The 17546-nt window shown below is 51.9% G+C and overlaps 1 protein-coding gene across 1 annotated transcript in view; it reads left to right on the top strand.

The window, feature by feature from the left end:
• pappa2 (pappalysin 2) overlaps positions 1-17546 on the top strand; it is a 726002-nt gene that overhangs the window by 344587 nt on the left and 363869 nt on the right. The window contains exons 8-9 of the mRNA XM_072511622.1: positions 3712-3840; positions 6983-7074. Of these exons, the coding sequence (XP_072367723.1) occupies positions 3712-3840; positions 6983-7074 (221 nt within the window). The remainder of the gene's footprint in view (positions 1-3711; positions 3841-6982; positions 7075-17546) is intronic.

Raw genomic sequence — 17546 nt, 5'->3', positions numbered from 1 at the left:
AGATCCCAATTTCGCCTACGGGAGCGGGCCGGTTGCATCGCAAAACTGTTTGGCAAATGGCACGGTTCTCGTTTTCAGTCTCTCCCGCTATTCACAGGCCTTGTTTCGCTTGAGCGAGAGAGCAACGAGGCCAAAGAATTGCACCCTAATCTGTCGGCCAAACTGGTGAGAAACTCCCCAGGGCCCAAAAAAGTGAGTGACCAAGGGTGCTATCCACCATCCGCGTTGCACTCTCGCTCGAGTGCAGTGCAGCCAGTGAATGCCGGGAGAGCCCCCACTCACTGGCTTCCCAGCAGTCTTCACACCTCGCGGGATCCACCCAGGTCCTGCAAGGCGTTTGAGTCAGGATCCCGCCCCTTGTGGCATGCGCCATAGCTGGTTTTGAACTGACTTCGGTGAACTTACCCGATATCTACCGATATTGCGGGATTTACTAGCCTTCTCAGCAGGGCTGCAGCCGAGCGCAGATCAGTGCTGGTCCACACAAACGTGGATCAGGCGGAACAACACCCAGGGGGTCTCTCGGGCCATTAGAGCCCCCTGGATGGTCAGGGTCACAGCAGTGTGACCCCCCTGGCTCTCCCCCTGGAACGTGGGCAACTTGGCACTGCCCAGCAGGCACCTTGACACTGCCACTCAGGCACTGCCAAGGTGCTTAGGTGGCACTGCCAAGCTGGCAGGATCACTGCCTTGGTGCCAGGGTGGCAGTGCAAGGGTGTCCAGGTGCCAGGGTAGCACTGCCAAGGGTCCAGGCCTGAGGGGGTTCATGCCCATGAAAGGAGGGTGGTAGGGGTGTTTGAAGGGTGGGGTGGATGTACGGCAGGTAAGTAGGGGCCTCTGAGAGGTTGGGGGGGTGTTGGGTGGGGGGTCCTGGAACGGGAGGGGCCTATAAATGGTCATCGAGGGCCTGAAGAGGGGGGACCCCCAAGGATCCCATAGTGGGGTGTCCTCAATTGGGGGTTGTGGGGTAGGAGTGCCCATGTGTGTGTGTGTGGGGGGGGAGGGGGGGTGACATTGCCCATGGGTGGGGAATGTGGTGGATCCACATGCTTACTTAGAGATCAGGCATCCTTTCAAAATGGCGACCAATGACTGAGTTCAGCTCCCAAGTACTGAACTAGACAGGTGAGAAACTCCCCAAAATAGCGATTAAGTGTCATTAAATTGGGGTGGGGAACTCCCTGAAAAACCCGTCACAAATGAAATTAGAAATCTTTCCGTTGTCTTCTCATGGTCCTGTGATTTTCATTAGAAATGTTTTTGAACCTTTCCAGCCCATTTGTTCAGCTGCTGCGTATATTGAAATTCATGGGCTTTTCACCCATGTTCCGCGATGTGGCATAATGGCAACATGTGCATCTTGCTGTTGGTCTGATGATGAATCGCTGGATACTGGTAATTTTGTCATCGGGGTCATAGATCATAGAATTTACAGTGCATTCGCCCCATCGAGTCTGCACTGGCCCTTGGAAAGGGTACTCTACTTAAACCCACGCCTCCTCTTTATCCCCAGTAACCCCACCTAACCTTTTGGACACTAACGGTAATTTAGCATTGCCAGTCCGCCTAACCCGCGCACCTTTGGACTGTGGGAGGAAACCGGAGCACCCGGAGGAAACCCACGCAGACACGGGGAGAAAGTGCAAACTCCACAAAGGCAGTCAAATTGAATTGAACCTGGGATCCTAGAGCTGTGGGGCAGCAATGCTAACTGTGCTACCGTGCCACCCCTTTGGTGTTTTGGTCTTTTGGTAATCTCTGAGAGATTTTGGTCTTCTGCCTCAACACTGGACATTTTCGTTCCGTAAAGCAGCTACAACAACCGTCTGTTGCTCCGAAATTTTTTTGTTTAATTTAGAGTACCAAATTCTTTTTTTTCCTAATTAAAGGGCAATTTAGCGTGGCCAATCCACCTACCCTGCACATCTTTGGGCTGTGGGGGTGAGACCCACGCAGACACGGGGAGAACGTGCAAACTCTGCACGAACAGTGACCCGGGGCCAGTATCGATCCTGGGTCCTCAGAGCTGTGAGGCAGCAGTGCTAACCACTGCATCATTGTGCTGCCCTGCTCTGAAATCTTTAATGGATTCAAGGTTTGATTTGATTTGACCCACTTAAGTCTGTACATTCACACTGCATTTCTGGTGATGATGAAACCATGCTAAAGGTTTTTAAGGCTCATTCTGATACACATACTTCTGAAGATCTCCTCATTCTCATGGTGCATTTTGTCATGGACACCTTCTTCGGGCACCAGTTTTCACTAACACTGAATTCTCTCCCTGCAGCACAGTTATTTGATAAGTTAGCAAAGCAACCTTTCGCTTGAAACCAGCTTCATACTTAATCCTTTTCTGTTGATTATTTGCCATGTGCAGCCTGCTCTGTGGAGGTACATCTTAAGCACCTTCATCTCTGCTTGACAGCAAGGCATGTATTGTCTGCTTGATCCAATCCACTGACTTGCAAAGTGAGTAAAACAGCCATATCTGAAGTGGAAAATTAAGACCAACTCTTAATTTGAGTGTAATATTTCTTATCTGAAAAGGGTTGAGTATAGACCTAAACATGTTTTTCGGCACCAAAACATGTGGTTACCTTATTGTTGGGTTGACTTATACATCATGATCAATGGTATGTACTCTTCTCTGGGTCTCTCCGTACCTGGCGAGAGTGTATGTGTGTGGGAAGAGGAAGACAACAGTTGTTTAAGGAAATGGACTATCTTCACTCTCCTACAGTTCATCACTGTCCCTCCCTATACAAGTGGGTAGGGGGTTTGTAACATTGGACTGAGTTCTTATGTTGCTGCTGTGAGGCATTAAGTCTGGAGGGTGAGAATAAGCTGCAGTCTGTTATTAAAGCATATTTGCAAATTACAGTCTTATTAAAGCACATTTGCAAATTACAGTCTGTTATTAAAGCACATTTGCAAATTACAGTCTGCTATTAAAACACATTTGCAAATTACATATGTCACATCTTGGGTAAACTCCAGAGGGTTTGAAATGTGGATGACTAATGGGAATGGAGGAATACATGGCAACTAATGTGTAGAGCCTGTTCAATAGAAATTACAAGTGTGGTGGGAAAACGTGCTTGCAAAAGGTTTGTACCAAGCGTCAATCAGCTGAACCGTGACGATTAAACTGCCTCATAGCTGCCATGTGAACAACTTGCTTCCAGCTCGTTGGCTTCAGGCTTGATCATGGGGAGGTGTCTTGGGGGTGGAGCTGTTTCAACGTAAGCAGCAGCTTTGTTTGCCCTGTTTTCCATTGGTGATTGAGCTTGTGAGTTAGTTCTAAAAGGGAGCATTTTGAATGAATCCCTTTTCTATTGCTTCTGTGGCTGGCTGCACAATCTCTCTGTGACCACACATACCTCATTCGTACAGTGCACAAAGACCTTGCAGGCTCTCTCAGTTAGTCATTCAGTTTGTGAGCAGTGGCAGAATACCTCTCCATGGTGGGTCTCAGCCCTTGGATGTCCCTCAGTAGAGTTCTGCCAGGCCTGTAGCCTCTCCTGCAGTCTTTATAGGAAGTTTGAATTGGTTTTCATTAGATTTCAAACAGTTTTATTTGAATTTCGTGCTCCTGATTTTGTTTTTCTCTGCACGAGTGTTCACTGTTGCATAGTTCATTTTTCTCCTTCAAGAACTCTGGGGGAGACTAAGTGGTGTTACTAATGTTTGTCGACGATGTGCTTTCAGGGAGGTCGCCCCAGGCAGAGTTTACAGCTACCAAGTAAAGGTGGCAGCCGGATCAACATCCAGTGAACTGACCCCACCTCTGGTCTACGTACATGGCAATCCCTTCTGTGGGGATGAACGAGTGGAAAGGTAAGAAAAAAGTACAAGACTTAATTTAATAATCTATTGGTGGGTTCACTTTTTTTCCCCCTGTCAGTTGGGACCCATTTTTCCATTGAGTACTCGGCTCAAACAGCCCAAGTATATTCATCTAAGCTCCAGCACAGCAGAGAGAGGAGAGAGCTTTTGTCACCTGTAGTTGGGTTGGCTTCAGTCTCTGATCACAGAGTGTACTGTCCCCTCGGTCTTTCCTTTATGTGTTGAGGACCCCTGAGTAAGGGTTGCATTGAAATCCAGGTGCTGAATGTGAGGGATCCAACACACGGTGGATCAACTAGCTCTGACTTACTGCCAACATCCCAGACAACACCAGTGAACTTTTGGGGACTTCTTTCAGTTTGAAGTAAGTTGTGAGAAAATTAGCAACAGACATTGCATGAATTTGGTTCACGAGATGATTAAAAGATCTGCTGAAGTCTGTTGACATAGGTTCCAGGACACCAGTGCACTATCCATTCTAAATATAATTCATCCAGGACAGGTTATCCCAGCTGTAGTTCCCAGACGGCGGCACAGTGGTTAGCACTGCTGCCTCACAGCACCAAGGAGCCGGGTTCAATTCCAGCCTTGTGTGACTGTCTGTGCGGAGTTTGCACGTTCACCCCGTGTGTGCGTGGGTTTCCTCCGGGTGCTCCCGTTTCCTCCCACAGTCCAAAGATGTGCAGGTTAAGGGGATTGGCCATCCAAAATTGCTCCTTCGTGTCCAAAAAGTTTAGGTGGGGTTAGGGTGCTCTCTCGGAAGGTTGGTGCAGACATGATGGGCCGAATGGCCTCTTTCTACACTGTAGAAATTCTATGACTGTTGCTCAAGCTATTGGACCTCAATCAGCCAGTAGTAAGATATCCCAATACATTTCACAACCAATAAAATACAACCATTGTATTTAATGAAGATAAAAACAGCAGCCAGTTTCCACACAAGATTGGGCTGTAAAGCTCTGTGACTCTTGCAATTCTCCCTAAAAATGTCTTCGGGTGACATGGTGGCACAGTGGTTAGCACTGCTGCCTCACAGTGCCGGAGACCCGGGTTCAATTCCGACCTTTGGTGACTGTGTGAAGTCTGCACGTTCTCCCCGTGTCTGCGTAGGTTTCCTCTGGCTGCCCTGGTTTCCTCTGACAGTCCAAAGATGTGCAGGTTAAGTGGATTGGCTATGCTAAATTGCGTCTTGGTGTCCAAAGATGTGCAGGTTAAGTTACAGCGATAGGGTGCTCTTTCTGAGGGTCGGTGCAGACTCTATGAGCCCAATGGCCTCTTTCTGAACTGTAAGGATTCTATGAGAGTGGTTTCTGGTGGGAAGCGTGGTGCGATTCCCACTCGATGGGTTGGCGTGATCCCGATCGCAATCCACCACACTTCGACTTTTTTTTGAGCTTGGGGTGATTCACGGGGTGAAAGATAAATGCAGACCCAAGACACTAGCAAAGCTGGATCCTCCGAGATCGGGGCACCATTATTAAAGGGCTCCCCGATCTCAGAATAATGCTACAGAACCGCTCTCCTTTATGCCGGCAAAGAACCCTCATCACCATTGACAGCATCAGCTGCCCCCCCCCCCCCCCCCCCCCCCCCCCCTCCCCCCTCCCCTCCCCCAGTTGAGTGACACCCTGCTATAAGTTCACCAAAGGTCCTTCCCAATTCAGGTCCACCTTCAGGCCACACCCCTTGGCAATGCCAACCTGGCACTGCCCCTTGGCATGCTGGTTGTGCTAACCTGGCAATGCCAGGTTGGCACTGCCATAGTATCAGGGGACATTCCAGGGCCCTGACCACCCAGGGGCTACAATGGCCTCCGAGACCCCGACATGATTATGATTGTCTGGCCTCCATTTTTGGAACCTGTAGTGATTCCTGCTGACTTCATGTTGCACCAGCAGGTGGGAGAATTACAGGAGCTGAATTTGCCATAAAGCCGATTCTAAATATTTAAATTAAGTTACGTCACCAGGTGAGAATCACAAGGTGAGATCTCCCTGTCGCAAATCCGGTTATGGCCACTCTCAGGATTTGTGCTGGGTCGAACAGGTCCAGTGAATCGCCCCCTAAGTCTCTGGAATGGGTCTTGCACTAATGACCTTCTAACTAATGCGAGACACCTGCCGCTGAGCTCAGCTAACATTTGCATCTTTTAAAAAAAGTTTTACTTGTCTCAAGAGTTTTCTCATGCCCTGCTCATGCAATTGTTGACACAGTGAAATACTGTTCCACAAGTAGCAGTTACTCTCCGACATCCCCGCCAAGCAATGTTTCTTCATGTGAGGCCCTGGGTGTCAGGAGGCTAATTCCCCATGGGAGGGATTCCTGGCCTGGTCTGGCCCTTTCCAGTGGGAGACATTGAGTAACGAGCGGCAACAGGAGAGAGATTGGCGGAAGTTTCTCTTTCTCAACAACTGTCTTGGTTGAGAACCTTCCTGGGCGACTGAAGTCCAGTAACAGGCTGGGTGGCACGTGTGCTGGCACAGCCATCTGCAGCATCTGGTGTATCAGGGACATGGTTGGGTGAAAACGGGTTGCCGAGGACGATGAAAATTGGCTGACAAAATAACAAGCAGCCAGAAGCAGGGCCAAATAGGAACAGCAGCTCCCTATCAAATGAAAGGTGGGAGCAAAGACAAACGGCAGCACCTTGTTAAATGATGCCTGGGGTGGCTAGATTTGTTTTGAGCAGACCACTGAAGCCCAGCCAAATCTGGTTCAACAGTCTGTTATACCAGGGGGCTGTGATAAATCAGTGCAGATGGGGCAAGCTCCCTGTTAAACTGTCGTCCTTCATTAACACATCATTAACACACTGTGACATGAACATCTGCAGCCAACACGGTGGAGCAGTAGCTGGAATGTAGACGTAGAGTCATTACGGCACAGAAGGAGGCCATTTGGCCCATTGGGCCCAGGCCAGACTCGATGTACAAACTGTGCCACATACCCATCACCATGCGGCCCATGATGGGGGTTGGTACTTTTTGCACGAATGTGACTGACGAGTGGAATAGCTACCCAAATGGCCGTGAAAGCCTCCTGCAGTTGAGCCATCCTGTCAGCTTCAAGTGTTGTGTGGGGGTTAGGAGGAGGAGTTTGAAAATAGTTTTGTCTGTTATTTTCTCTCTCTCAGGAAACTTGGAGAAGAATGTGATGATGGTAATTTATTGGATGGCGATGGGTGCTCAAGGAAGTGTAAGAAAGAGGAAAATTTCTACTGTATCGGTGAGTTTACAATCAATAATACAGACCGGCCCCTGCACAAGGTCATATTTAACACACAGAATTGTTGAGTTACATACAATATACTGCCTCTATATATAACAAACACAAGCTGCCTATATGTCTGATTATATACAATATGCACTCACTGTCCCCATGTCTGCTTATATGTAATATACAAACACAGTCTCCATGTCCAGTTTCTATAATATACACACAGTTTCTGTTATATATACATGACACAGTAGCACAGTGGTTAGGACTGTTGCTTCACATTTCCAGGGTCCCAGGTTCGATTCCAGGGATAAAGCCAGGAGAGTCCAACAAGCTTCTTAAAAGTCCTTTATTTGAGCAACAGCATCATACATGCACAGGGCCTGGTTACCTTTCACCAGGTCCTCATCTCACCGGGTCCTTGTTCCTTTTTAGCTGGCTCTACAGCTGCCGGCTTTTTATGTTAATGCTGGGAAAACTCAGTCCAATTGAGCATGGGGAACAATCATCCCCATCTGGATGGATCATGTGCAGGTTATTACACCCCTCCCACCCCAAACTCCAAAACCCCTTGCAAGGACAACCTTTGAGGAGGAGAGGACCAAACGGGTGCAAACCCCACAGTGGCCAGACAACAATTCGGATAAGGCACCACCGAATGGGGAAGCAGGATGGGCCGGCGGGTACTCTACCAAGCATTACATCCGGCCCAACACCCTCACCAGTGATGTACCCTCAATAATGACACGGGAGAGTGTACTTGTAAACAAAGGCTTTAATAAGCAGAGAACTTCGCCAGCCAGAGAGGTGAGTGCTCACTGAACGCCGCCCACAGGATGTTACCTTATATCTGGAACCCTGGGAGGTGGAGCCGGAGGCGGAGTCCCCCAGGGTTCCAAACCCGGTCTTAAATGGGCATCACATGCATCGGTCTTAAAGGCACATTACCCTTTCATCACAACCAGTCACACGGGGCGAAGCTGCCAACAGCCGAACCCGGGGACGGCACGCACCACGGCATCGGACCCATCAGCCCAAGGCCCAATCGGCGTGACATGCCTTCCAGCTTCAGAGGGAGCAGATGAGGGGGGAACACCTCGGACAACGTCCACCTCAACGTCCCATTACTCCCAAACGCCCCTTAATTTAAAAAATAAATTGGGCACTCTAAAGTTTACCTAAAAATAAAGCACCTACTTAAATGCCCAGGGAGCTGTTATATATTCTTACAGTACCTCTACACGGGCAAATAAACCCACAACGCAAATAAAAAAATCAACAGGGTTCCGGCGCGAGCTGCCACAGGACCAGAAGTCACATATAGAATGTCCAGTCAATTCAACATCAACAGAGTCTCGAGGCGCACAACCTGCAGTCGTACAATAACTGTCAGCTCGCAGGCAAAACATCACTGTTGCAAATCCCACAGCTCGAGGAGCCGCAGGACTGTCTTCCAAACACAACTCCGCACTCACGACCAGAATGACGTTCCAAAAGGGTGATATGCCGTCAATAAACACACGATGAGTGATGAACGTAACAGAGGCTTTAATACACTAAACAGCAAGCCTTCTGCCTCTGGACCCAAACTGGGTCGGAGGCAGAGACTTGGCACCTTTATACATAAGCCCGAGGGGAGGAGCCACAGGCGGAGCCATCCTGAACCAGACCAGGCATGTACAACACAACACAATGCCATACGATGCTGTACCGTGGTTTACCCCATTCACCCCCTGTTTAAAAATAGAGTCAGGCGGGAATGAAGTAGTCTTAAAGGTCAAGTCTGTCGGGGGCCTTGACCTTCCGCCGTGATCGCCTCAGTCCCGGCTGTGGTGTGGGCACCGGTGTCGAGACCTGCGCGTCCGGGAGCGTGTCGTCTTCTTCTTCACCCAGTTGTTGAGTCGGTGAAGAGGGGGGGCGGTGTATGGACAGAGGTGGTGGTGATTGTCGCCGGTGGGCCTGCGGGTGCTATTTCATGAGGTAGGTGGGCAGGGGTGGGGGAAGACGGTGCAGGGTCAGGGGTGATGGTGATGGTCGCTGGGGAACCTGCAGGTGCCAAATCCCGAAGGGAGACTGCGTCCTGCCGCCCGTCTGGTGTGCCACGTAGGCAGATTGTGGGTTTGTATGGAGGAGCAGGACTTTCTCGATGAGGGGGTCGGTTTTATGGCTCCTCGCATGCTTCCGGAGAAGGACGGGCCCTGGGACTGCCAGCCAGGATGGGAGCGAGACCCCGGAGGTGGATTTCCTAGGGAAGGCAAACATACGTTCATGAGGAGTCTCATTGGTGGATGTACACAGGAGCGACCGGATGAAGTGGAGCGCTTCGGAGAGGACCTTCTGCCAGCGGGAGACTGGGAGACCTCTAGACCGTAGGGCCAGGAGGACGGCCTTCCAGACCGTCGCATTCTCCCTCTCCACCTGTCCGTTGCCCCGGGGGTTATAGCTCATAGTCCTGCTGGAGGCGATGCCCTTGCTGAGCAGGAACTGACACAACTCGTCGCTCATGAAGGAGGAACCCCGATCACTGTGGATGTAGGCGGGGAACCGAACGGGGTGAAAAGACTGTGCAGGGCCTTGATGACGGAGGCAGAGGTCACGTCAGGGCACGAGATGGCGAAGGGTAATCTTGAGTACTCATCAACGATGTTGAGGAAGTACACGTTGCGGTCAGTGGAGGGGAGGGGCCCTTTGAAGTCGATGCTGAGGCGCTCAAAGGGGCGGGAGGCCTTTACCAGGTGTGCTCTGTCTGGCCGATAGAAGTGCCGTTGCACTCTGCGCCGACCTGGCAGTCCCTGGTCACGGTCCTGACCTCCTCAATGGAGTAAGGCAGGTTGCGAGCCTTGATGAAGTGAAAAAAGCGGGTGACCCCAGGGTGACAGAGGTCATTGTGGAGGGCCCGGAGTCGGTCTACCTGTGCACTGGCACATGTACCGCGGGAGAGGGCATCTGGGGCTCATTGAGCTTCCCAGGTCGATACAAGATATCATAGCTGTAGGTGGAGAGCTCGATCCTCCACCTCAGAATCTTGTCATTCTTAATCTTGCCCCGCTGTGTGTTATTGAACATGAAGGCAACCGACCGTTGGTCAGTGAGGAGAGTGAATCACCTGCCGGCCAGGTAATGCCTCCAATGTCGCACAGCTTCTACGATGGCCTGGGCTTCCTTTTCGACGGAGGAGTGTTGAATTTCGGAGGCATGGAGTGTACGGGAGAAGAAAGCCACGGGCCTGCCCGCATGGTTGAGTGTAGTGGCCAGAGCAAAGTCCGACGCATCGCTCTCCACCTGGAACGGGATGGACTCGTCCACAGCATGCATCGCGGCTTTGGCAATATCTGCCTTGATGTGATTGAAGGCCAGGCGGGCCTCAGTGTCAGGGGAAAAATGGTGGATTTGATCAGTGGACGGGCCTTGTCCGCATAGTTGGGGACCCACTGGGCGTAGTACGAGAAGAACCCCAGGCATCTCTTCAGGGCCTTGGGGCAGTGGGGGAGGTGGAGTTCCAGGAGGGGGAGCATGTGGTCGGGGTCGGGCCCTAGGACTCCGTGTTCCACCACATAGCCAAGGATGGCTAGGCAGGTTGTGTGGAAGATGCATTTTTCTCTATTATAGGTGAGGTTCAGGAGTTTAGCGGTGTGGAGGAAGTGCCGGAGGTTCTCGTCATGGTCCTGCTGGTCATGGCTGCAGATGGTGACATTGTCTAAGTACGGGAACATGGTCTGCATCCCGTACTGGTCAACCATTCGGTCCATATCTCTTTGGAAGACCAAGACCAAGTTGGTGACGCCGAAGGGGACCCTGAGGAAGTGGTAGAGGCGGCCATCTGCCTCGAAGGCAGTGTATTGGCGGTCCTCCAGGCGGATAGGGAGCTGGTGGTACGCGGACTTCAGGTCAACTGTGGAGAAGACTCGATACTGCGCAATCTGATTGACCATGTCAGATTTGCGGGGGGAGGGGGTATGCATCGAGCTGCCTGTACCAGTTGATGGTCTGGCTGTAATCGATGACCATCCGGTTCTTCTCCCCAATCTTGACGACCACCACTTGGGCTCTCCAGGGGCTGTTACTAGCCTCAATGATCCCCTCTCGCAGGAGGCGCTGGACCTCCGACCTGTCCCGGGCACTGTAGCGTCTGCTTCTGGTAGCAACGGGCTTACAGTCCGGGGTGAGATTTGCGAAGAGGGAGGGTGGGGCGACCTTAAGGGTCGCGAGGCTACAGACGGTGAGGGGGGGGCAGGGGTCCGCCGAACTTTAAAGTAAGACTCTGGAGGTGGCACTGGAAGTCGAGCCCCAGCAATAGGGCAGCGCAGAGATGGGGAAGGACACAGAGTTTGAAGTTAGCGTACTCTACGCCTTGTACAGTAAGGGTCGCAACACAGTACCCCCGGATTTTTACTGCGTGGGATCCGGAAGCCAGGGAGATTTTCTGGGTCGCGGGTCGGATTGGGAGGGAGCAGCGCCTTACTGTATCTAGGTGTATGAAGCTGTCTGTGCTCCCGGAGTCGAAAAGGCAGGCCACCTTGTGCCCGTTGATCTGGATGGTCATCGTAGACGTTGCGAGGTGGTGCAGCCGGGACTGGTCGAGCGTGATGGAGGCGAGCTTCGGAAGGCGGTTGGTAGGCCGGTCGGAGGTAGCGGCGGCCAGCATACGGTCGGGTGAGCTGGGCTCCCGGGAGGCTGGGGAGTCATCCCAAGATAGCGGCCCCCATGAGTCCGCGCGTGGCGGGTGGCATTGGCGATGGCGTCCAAGATGGCGGCCCCCATGGGTCGCGCGTGACAGGTGGCAGCGGTGATGGCATCCAAGATGGCGGCCCCCGTGGGTCTCGCGTGGCGGATGGAGGATGCATTAAAGATGTCGACCCCCATGGGTTGCACATCGCGGCTGAAATTGAAGATGGCAGCAAAGATGGCGGCACCCACAGGTTGCCCATGGCGGGTGGCGGGCAGCTGAGTGTGACCCCGGCAGGCAGCGCTTGGTCTAGAAGTTTTAGGGGGCGATCGGGCCTGGCAGGCTTTTGCAAAGCGGCCCTTCCTCCCACACCCGTTGCAAGTTGCGTTCCGTGCTGGGCAGCGTTGTCTGGGGCGATTACTCTGGCCACAAAAGTAGCACCTCGGGCCTCCGGCGTTGGCAGGCTCCTGCGCGGCACAAGCTTGCGTCGCACCCGGGTTGGTTGGTGGCTGCTCCCACGAGACCCACGAGAGTGCTGCGCGGTCAGAGGTGTAGGCCTCCATGTTCTGGGAGGCCACCTCCAGCGAGTTGGAGAGTTGCACTGTCTCTGGGAGGCCGAGTACCCCTTCTAGTAACCGCTGGCGGATGTAGTTAGAGTTCATGCCTGCGACATAAGCATCCCTGATCAGCAGCTCCGTGTGTTGGGAAGCCGATATCGCCCGGCAATCACAATTCAGACAGAGTATACGCAAGGCACGCAGGAATTCTGCAAGTGATTCCCCAGGGCGTTGCCATCTCGTGGTGAGGAGATGCCTAGCATACACCTCGTTAATGGATTTCACGTATTGTCCCTTCAGCAGCGTTATTGCCTCCGCATACGAGGGGGCGTCACTGATGAGGAAAAAGACTCTTGGGCTCACCCGGGCGTGGAGGATCTGCTTCTTCTGGAGGTCTGTGAAGTCTTCGGTGGAGGATGCGAGCTATGCTTCGAAGCAGCTTAGCCAGTGCTCAAACGATCCTGTGGCGTCGGCTAACTGTGGGTCCAGCTCCTTGCGATGATGATGAGTTCATCTTTAGAAGTTTAGTGTATTAAATTGATATGCCATCAATAAACACACGACGAGTGATGAACGTAACTGAGGCTTTACTACACTAAACAGCAAGCCTCCTGCCTCTGGACCCGAACTGGGTCGGAGGCGGAGACTTGCCACCTTTACACATAAGCCCGAGGGGAGGAGCCACAGGCAGAGCCAGCCTGGACAAGCCCAGGCATGTACAACACATCACAATGCCATATAATGCAATACCGTGGTTTACCACATGAGTGCTGGGAAAACTCATTCCAATTGAGCACAGGGAACAATCATCCCCAGCTGGATGAGTCCTGTTCAGGTTATTACAGGTTATTACACCCGGTTTGGTTCACTGTGTGGAGTCTGCACATTATCCCGTGTGTGCGTGGGTTTCCTCCGGTTGCTCCGGTTTCCTCCCACAGTCCAAAGATGTGCAGGTTAGGTGGATTGACCATGTTAAATTGCCCTTAGTGTCCAAAAAGGCAGCGAATGGTGAAAATAATAAGCAAATGCCACACTCTGGATCCCACGACCTGGTGGGCAATTTGCCCCATGTGGGTCGAGAATCGGCCTGTGCAATCACATGGAAACCCATGGCAGAATCTCGTGGCCCTGAGTAGACATTATCCTCAAATCGAGGAACAGCCAATGACAATCTGATTTATATTATGTGCACAATGCCCCTATATCTGGGTATGTATATTGTACTGAATTGCCCATTGACTCTGAGTCATTGCTCCTGTGACTGATTAAATGTAACATACATAAAGAACGCCAGAGAATTCTTGACTTGGCTCAATTTTAACACTCTTGTCTAAGTCGAGCTCCAGTACATAAATTTAACATCATAACAGAGGCTGACATTTCAGTGCCATTCTGTGGGAGTGCTGTAATTTTGTTTAAATGTTTTAAAATTCTGTTTGTACTTCTTTCAGTTCTCCTGGTGCTCTGGCCATTATTGATCCTTCAACCAACAGTACTGGGGAAAAAAATAACTTTTTATTTATCTCTTGTACCTCTTGTGGGAGCTTGCTGTGTGTGAAATGGCTGTCCTATGTATCCTTATATTACAACAGTGGCTATAGTTCACAACCACTTCCTTGAACGTAAAGTGCTTTGGGACATAAAGAGACCAAGTAATTTGTCGTATAATTCAAGTTGTTTGTTTTGCGAAAGTACAGAGGACAGTGGAAAGGTAGAGAATGTGAAATGGAATCTTCCTAAGAAAAACAGATTGGTCGGCAACTTGAAAACTGAAGCAAAGATAGGCCATTTAACCTATCATGTCCATGTCAAGCCTTCATGAGAGGAATACGAACCTAATCCCAATACCTCACACTTATCCATTGGCTCTGGTTTCGATCTGCTTTAATCTTACAGAATTTACACTCAATAGATTCCGTGATCTCAGCACTCCTTATGAAAATGAATTCTATGCCCTAGCAGCAGACATTACTCTCATTGTTTTGTCTGACTACATCAGTACTTATTTTGTATTCTGTGAGACTATTTTTAAAACCCAAAATTATGGATAATTTTACAGCTTACACACTGTTTCAGAAAATTACATAGGGTGCTGGATTACTCCCACAAGAGACTTCTTTCCCTTGCTATGTGGCGGACGTATGCAATTCCACCGTGCCAACCCTTGACCCATGTGTTTCCTGTACTGTGGGCGATCCCAGTCCCTGCCTGTCTGCCCCACCGACCACCCATAACTCCCACTGACCGCGGAGGCCTAAGGCCTTGCGGCTGAAGGCTATTGCGAATAGGGAATTGTGGTTAAGTGAGCACTTCACACCTATCAAGTGGATCCCCGTGGATGGGTGGGACATGTAGTATGTGGGACTCATTGCCTAGCATCCCAACCACGCCTTGATGCAAGGATACTGTGCTTCAACACTGCAGGAGGCAGCACCACAGACGCAGTGGCCAACCTTCGAATACCCAAGGGATGGTCCCAAGCCCCGGGCACATGACTGTGGCCGGGTGTGCATGGGCAGGGCGTGTCTGGCGGGGGGCGGCCATGTCTGGGGATTGGTGGTCGGCATGCATTGCGGAATAAAGAGCCAGAGGCATCATACTGGTTGTGATGAGGGTATTTTAATGCCCATCGTACAAGTGTACACCACTGCCCCACTATCCCCACCCTCTCTCCCTCTCCCCCCCCACCAGAATCCCCACACTGTCCCACCCAATGCACACTCCACTCCTTATCTCCCACCTACCCTCGCCGCATGCCCCCCGTGCCCTCAGTGAGCCTCGATGCACTTGGCCTTCCTTGCTCTACAACTACATCTAGGTGTATCCCCAGGATGCACATCAGAGGGGAAGACAGCCAGCTGCTTACCACGTTCCGTGGCCTTCGATGCCCCTGGTGGGTGTCCTCTGGGGGTCTGGGGCCACGCTGTTCCAGGTGCTGGCTGCAAGACGTGGCCTCATCATTGTCATGATATCCACATCAGCATGTCATGGTGCAGTCACACACACATTGATGGACAGGCAGTTGGACCAACCAGCACACACATGACATCGCAGCCAATCACCAGTGAGAGCCCACGCACTATAAAACAGGGAACACCACAGTTCCCGCTCATTCTACCAGGATATAGCTCAGAGCACAGAGCTCACAGCGTGCCACTCAGACATAGACCATGTGCTGAGTGCCTCACTAGGATAGTGATAGGGCTGGGTCCACAGGAAAGCTGGTGAAGCACGTACCCAAGCCAGCAGTTAGTTGTTACCGTTGATTGGACAATAAAACAGAGTTGTACCATCTACAGCTGTGTTGGATTATTTGTGCATCAGAACACCCACGACATGATACCAGTAGTGGACGCAAACCAGCGACTGTGAGATCTACCTGCACTCTTTCAGAAATCCGCCATCCTGCTCCATGGAAAACATCAGCTCGCCGCAGCCGCTCCGAATCGCTGGCAATCTGGAAGCTGTTTAAACAGCGCTTCCAGCTCTTCCTCGAAGCCACAGACAGGGAGAATGCATCGGACACCAGGAAGATCGCCCTCCTCCTCTCCACAGCGGGGCAACACGCCATCCACATCTATAACTCCCTGGCATTCGCGGAAGGCGAGGACAAAACAAAATATAAGACGGTGCTTCTGAAGTTTGATGAACACTTCAGCCTGGCAGTTAATTGAGAGCTTTGAGAGGTACCTATTCCAGCAGCGCCTGCAGGGTAAGGATGAGCCTTTCCAATCTTACTTAACACACCTCCGAATCCTCGCGCAGTCCTGCGGCTATGGGGCCACCTCCGACTCCATGATACGGGATCAGATAGTTTTTGGGGTCATCTCGGACACCCTATGCCAGCAGCTCCTTAAAATAAAGCGACTCACCCCAGCGACTGCCATCGAGACCTGCGTCTTCCATGAGAACGTGACCAGCCGGTACTCCCAATTCCAGGCGGCTGAATCGGCACGGCACGGGCCCCACGAGGCGGAGCGGGTCCAGTCGATCGAGTACCTCCCGGCCCGCGGCCCGGACGAGGGTGGCCATTTTGCGCACTTTCCGACGCCTCCCGCGCTTGTACGCGGCAAAAGAGGGGACGTTGACACAGAGGAGCGTGATGCGCAGGCGCGCTCTACGCAGGACCGCACCGTGCATGCGCGGTGGCGCAACAAACGCAACGAATGCCATGCCATCACGACATGCGGCAACTGTGGTTCCGCCCACTTAAAGCGACAATGTCCAGCCAAAGCGCGACAATGCCTACGATGTGGCAGGATGGGCCACTATGCTGCCTGCTGTCGAGCAGCTCAACCTGCCAACTCCCAACAATTCCACCAGCCTCGCAGGGACGTGCGGGCGATTCAGCCCCCCTACACTGAGTCATATCCAGATAGTATGCAGACCAGCGATACCGAAGACAGGGAGTCCTTCCGCGTTTCGGTAATCCACAAGAACCGGATGTCCCCAAGTCGGAACCACCAGCCGCTGCCAGTGCACAGCATTGATCCGGGCGATGGGTGGTGTGCCACACTAACGGTCAACCGATCCCAAATCACATTTCGCCTGGACACTGGTGCCTCCGCCAATCTCCTCGCATGGTCAGCCTTCCAGACCTTGAAGGTTAAACCACCGATTCTGCCATCCCACTGTCAGCTGGTTGACTACAATGGAAACGTCATCCAGGCCACGGGGTCCTGCCAGCTCGAAGTTACACACAACTCACACAAAGCCACATTATCATTTGAAATCGTACGATCCTCGAAGGACTCTCTGTTAGGCGCACAGGCGTGCAAGATCCTCCACCTCGTTCAGCGGGTACACACTCTGTCTCCAGAAGGCACATCTGACTTCCCAGATGCAGACTTTAGGGCGCAGCTCAACTCACTCCTCGCGCACAACCAGGAGGTTTTCGAGGGCATGGGCACGCTGCCCTACACGTACAAAATACGGCTCAAACCGGATGCCACTCCGGTCATTCACGCACCTCGTAGGGTCCCAGCACCACTCAAGGACCGCCTCAAGCAGCAGCTGCAGGACCTGCAGGACCAAGGAGTGCTTTCCCGGGTCACGGAGCCAACGCCATGGGTCAGCTCCATGATGTGCGTCAAGAAGCCCTCTGGCGAGCTCCGGATCTGTATCGACCCAAAAGATTTAAATCACAAAATTATGAGGGAACACTACCCCATATCCAAACGAGAAGAAATCACGAGCGAGATGGCTCGGGCAAATATATTCACCAAGCTTGATGCCTCAAAGGGCTTTTGGCAGATTCA

This window comes from Scyliorhinus torazame, chromosome 7 (genome assembly GCF_047496885.1).
Source record: "Scyliorhinus torazame isolate Kashiwa2021f chromosome 7, sScyTor2.1, whole genome shotgun sequence".
NCBI classification, from domain to species: domain Eukaryota; kingdom Metazoa; phylum Chordata; class Chondrichthyes; order Carcharhiniformes; family Scyliorhinidae; genus Scyliorhinus; species Scyliorhinus torazame.
This window is presented reverse-complemented; position numbering and strand designations above follow the sequence as displayed.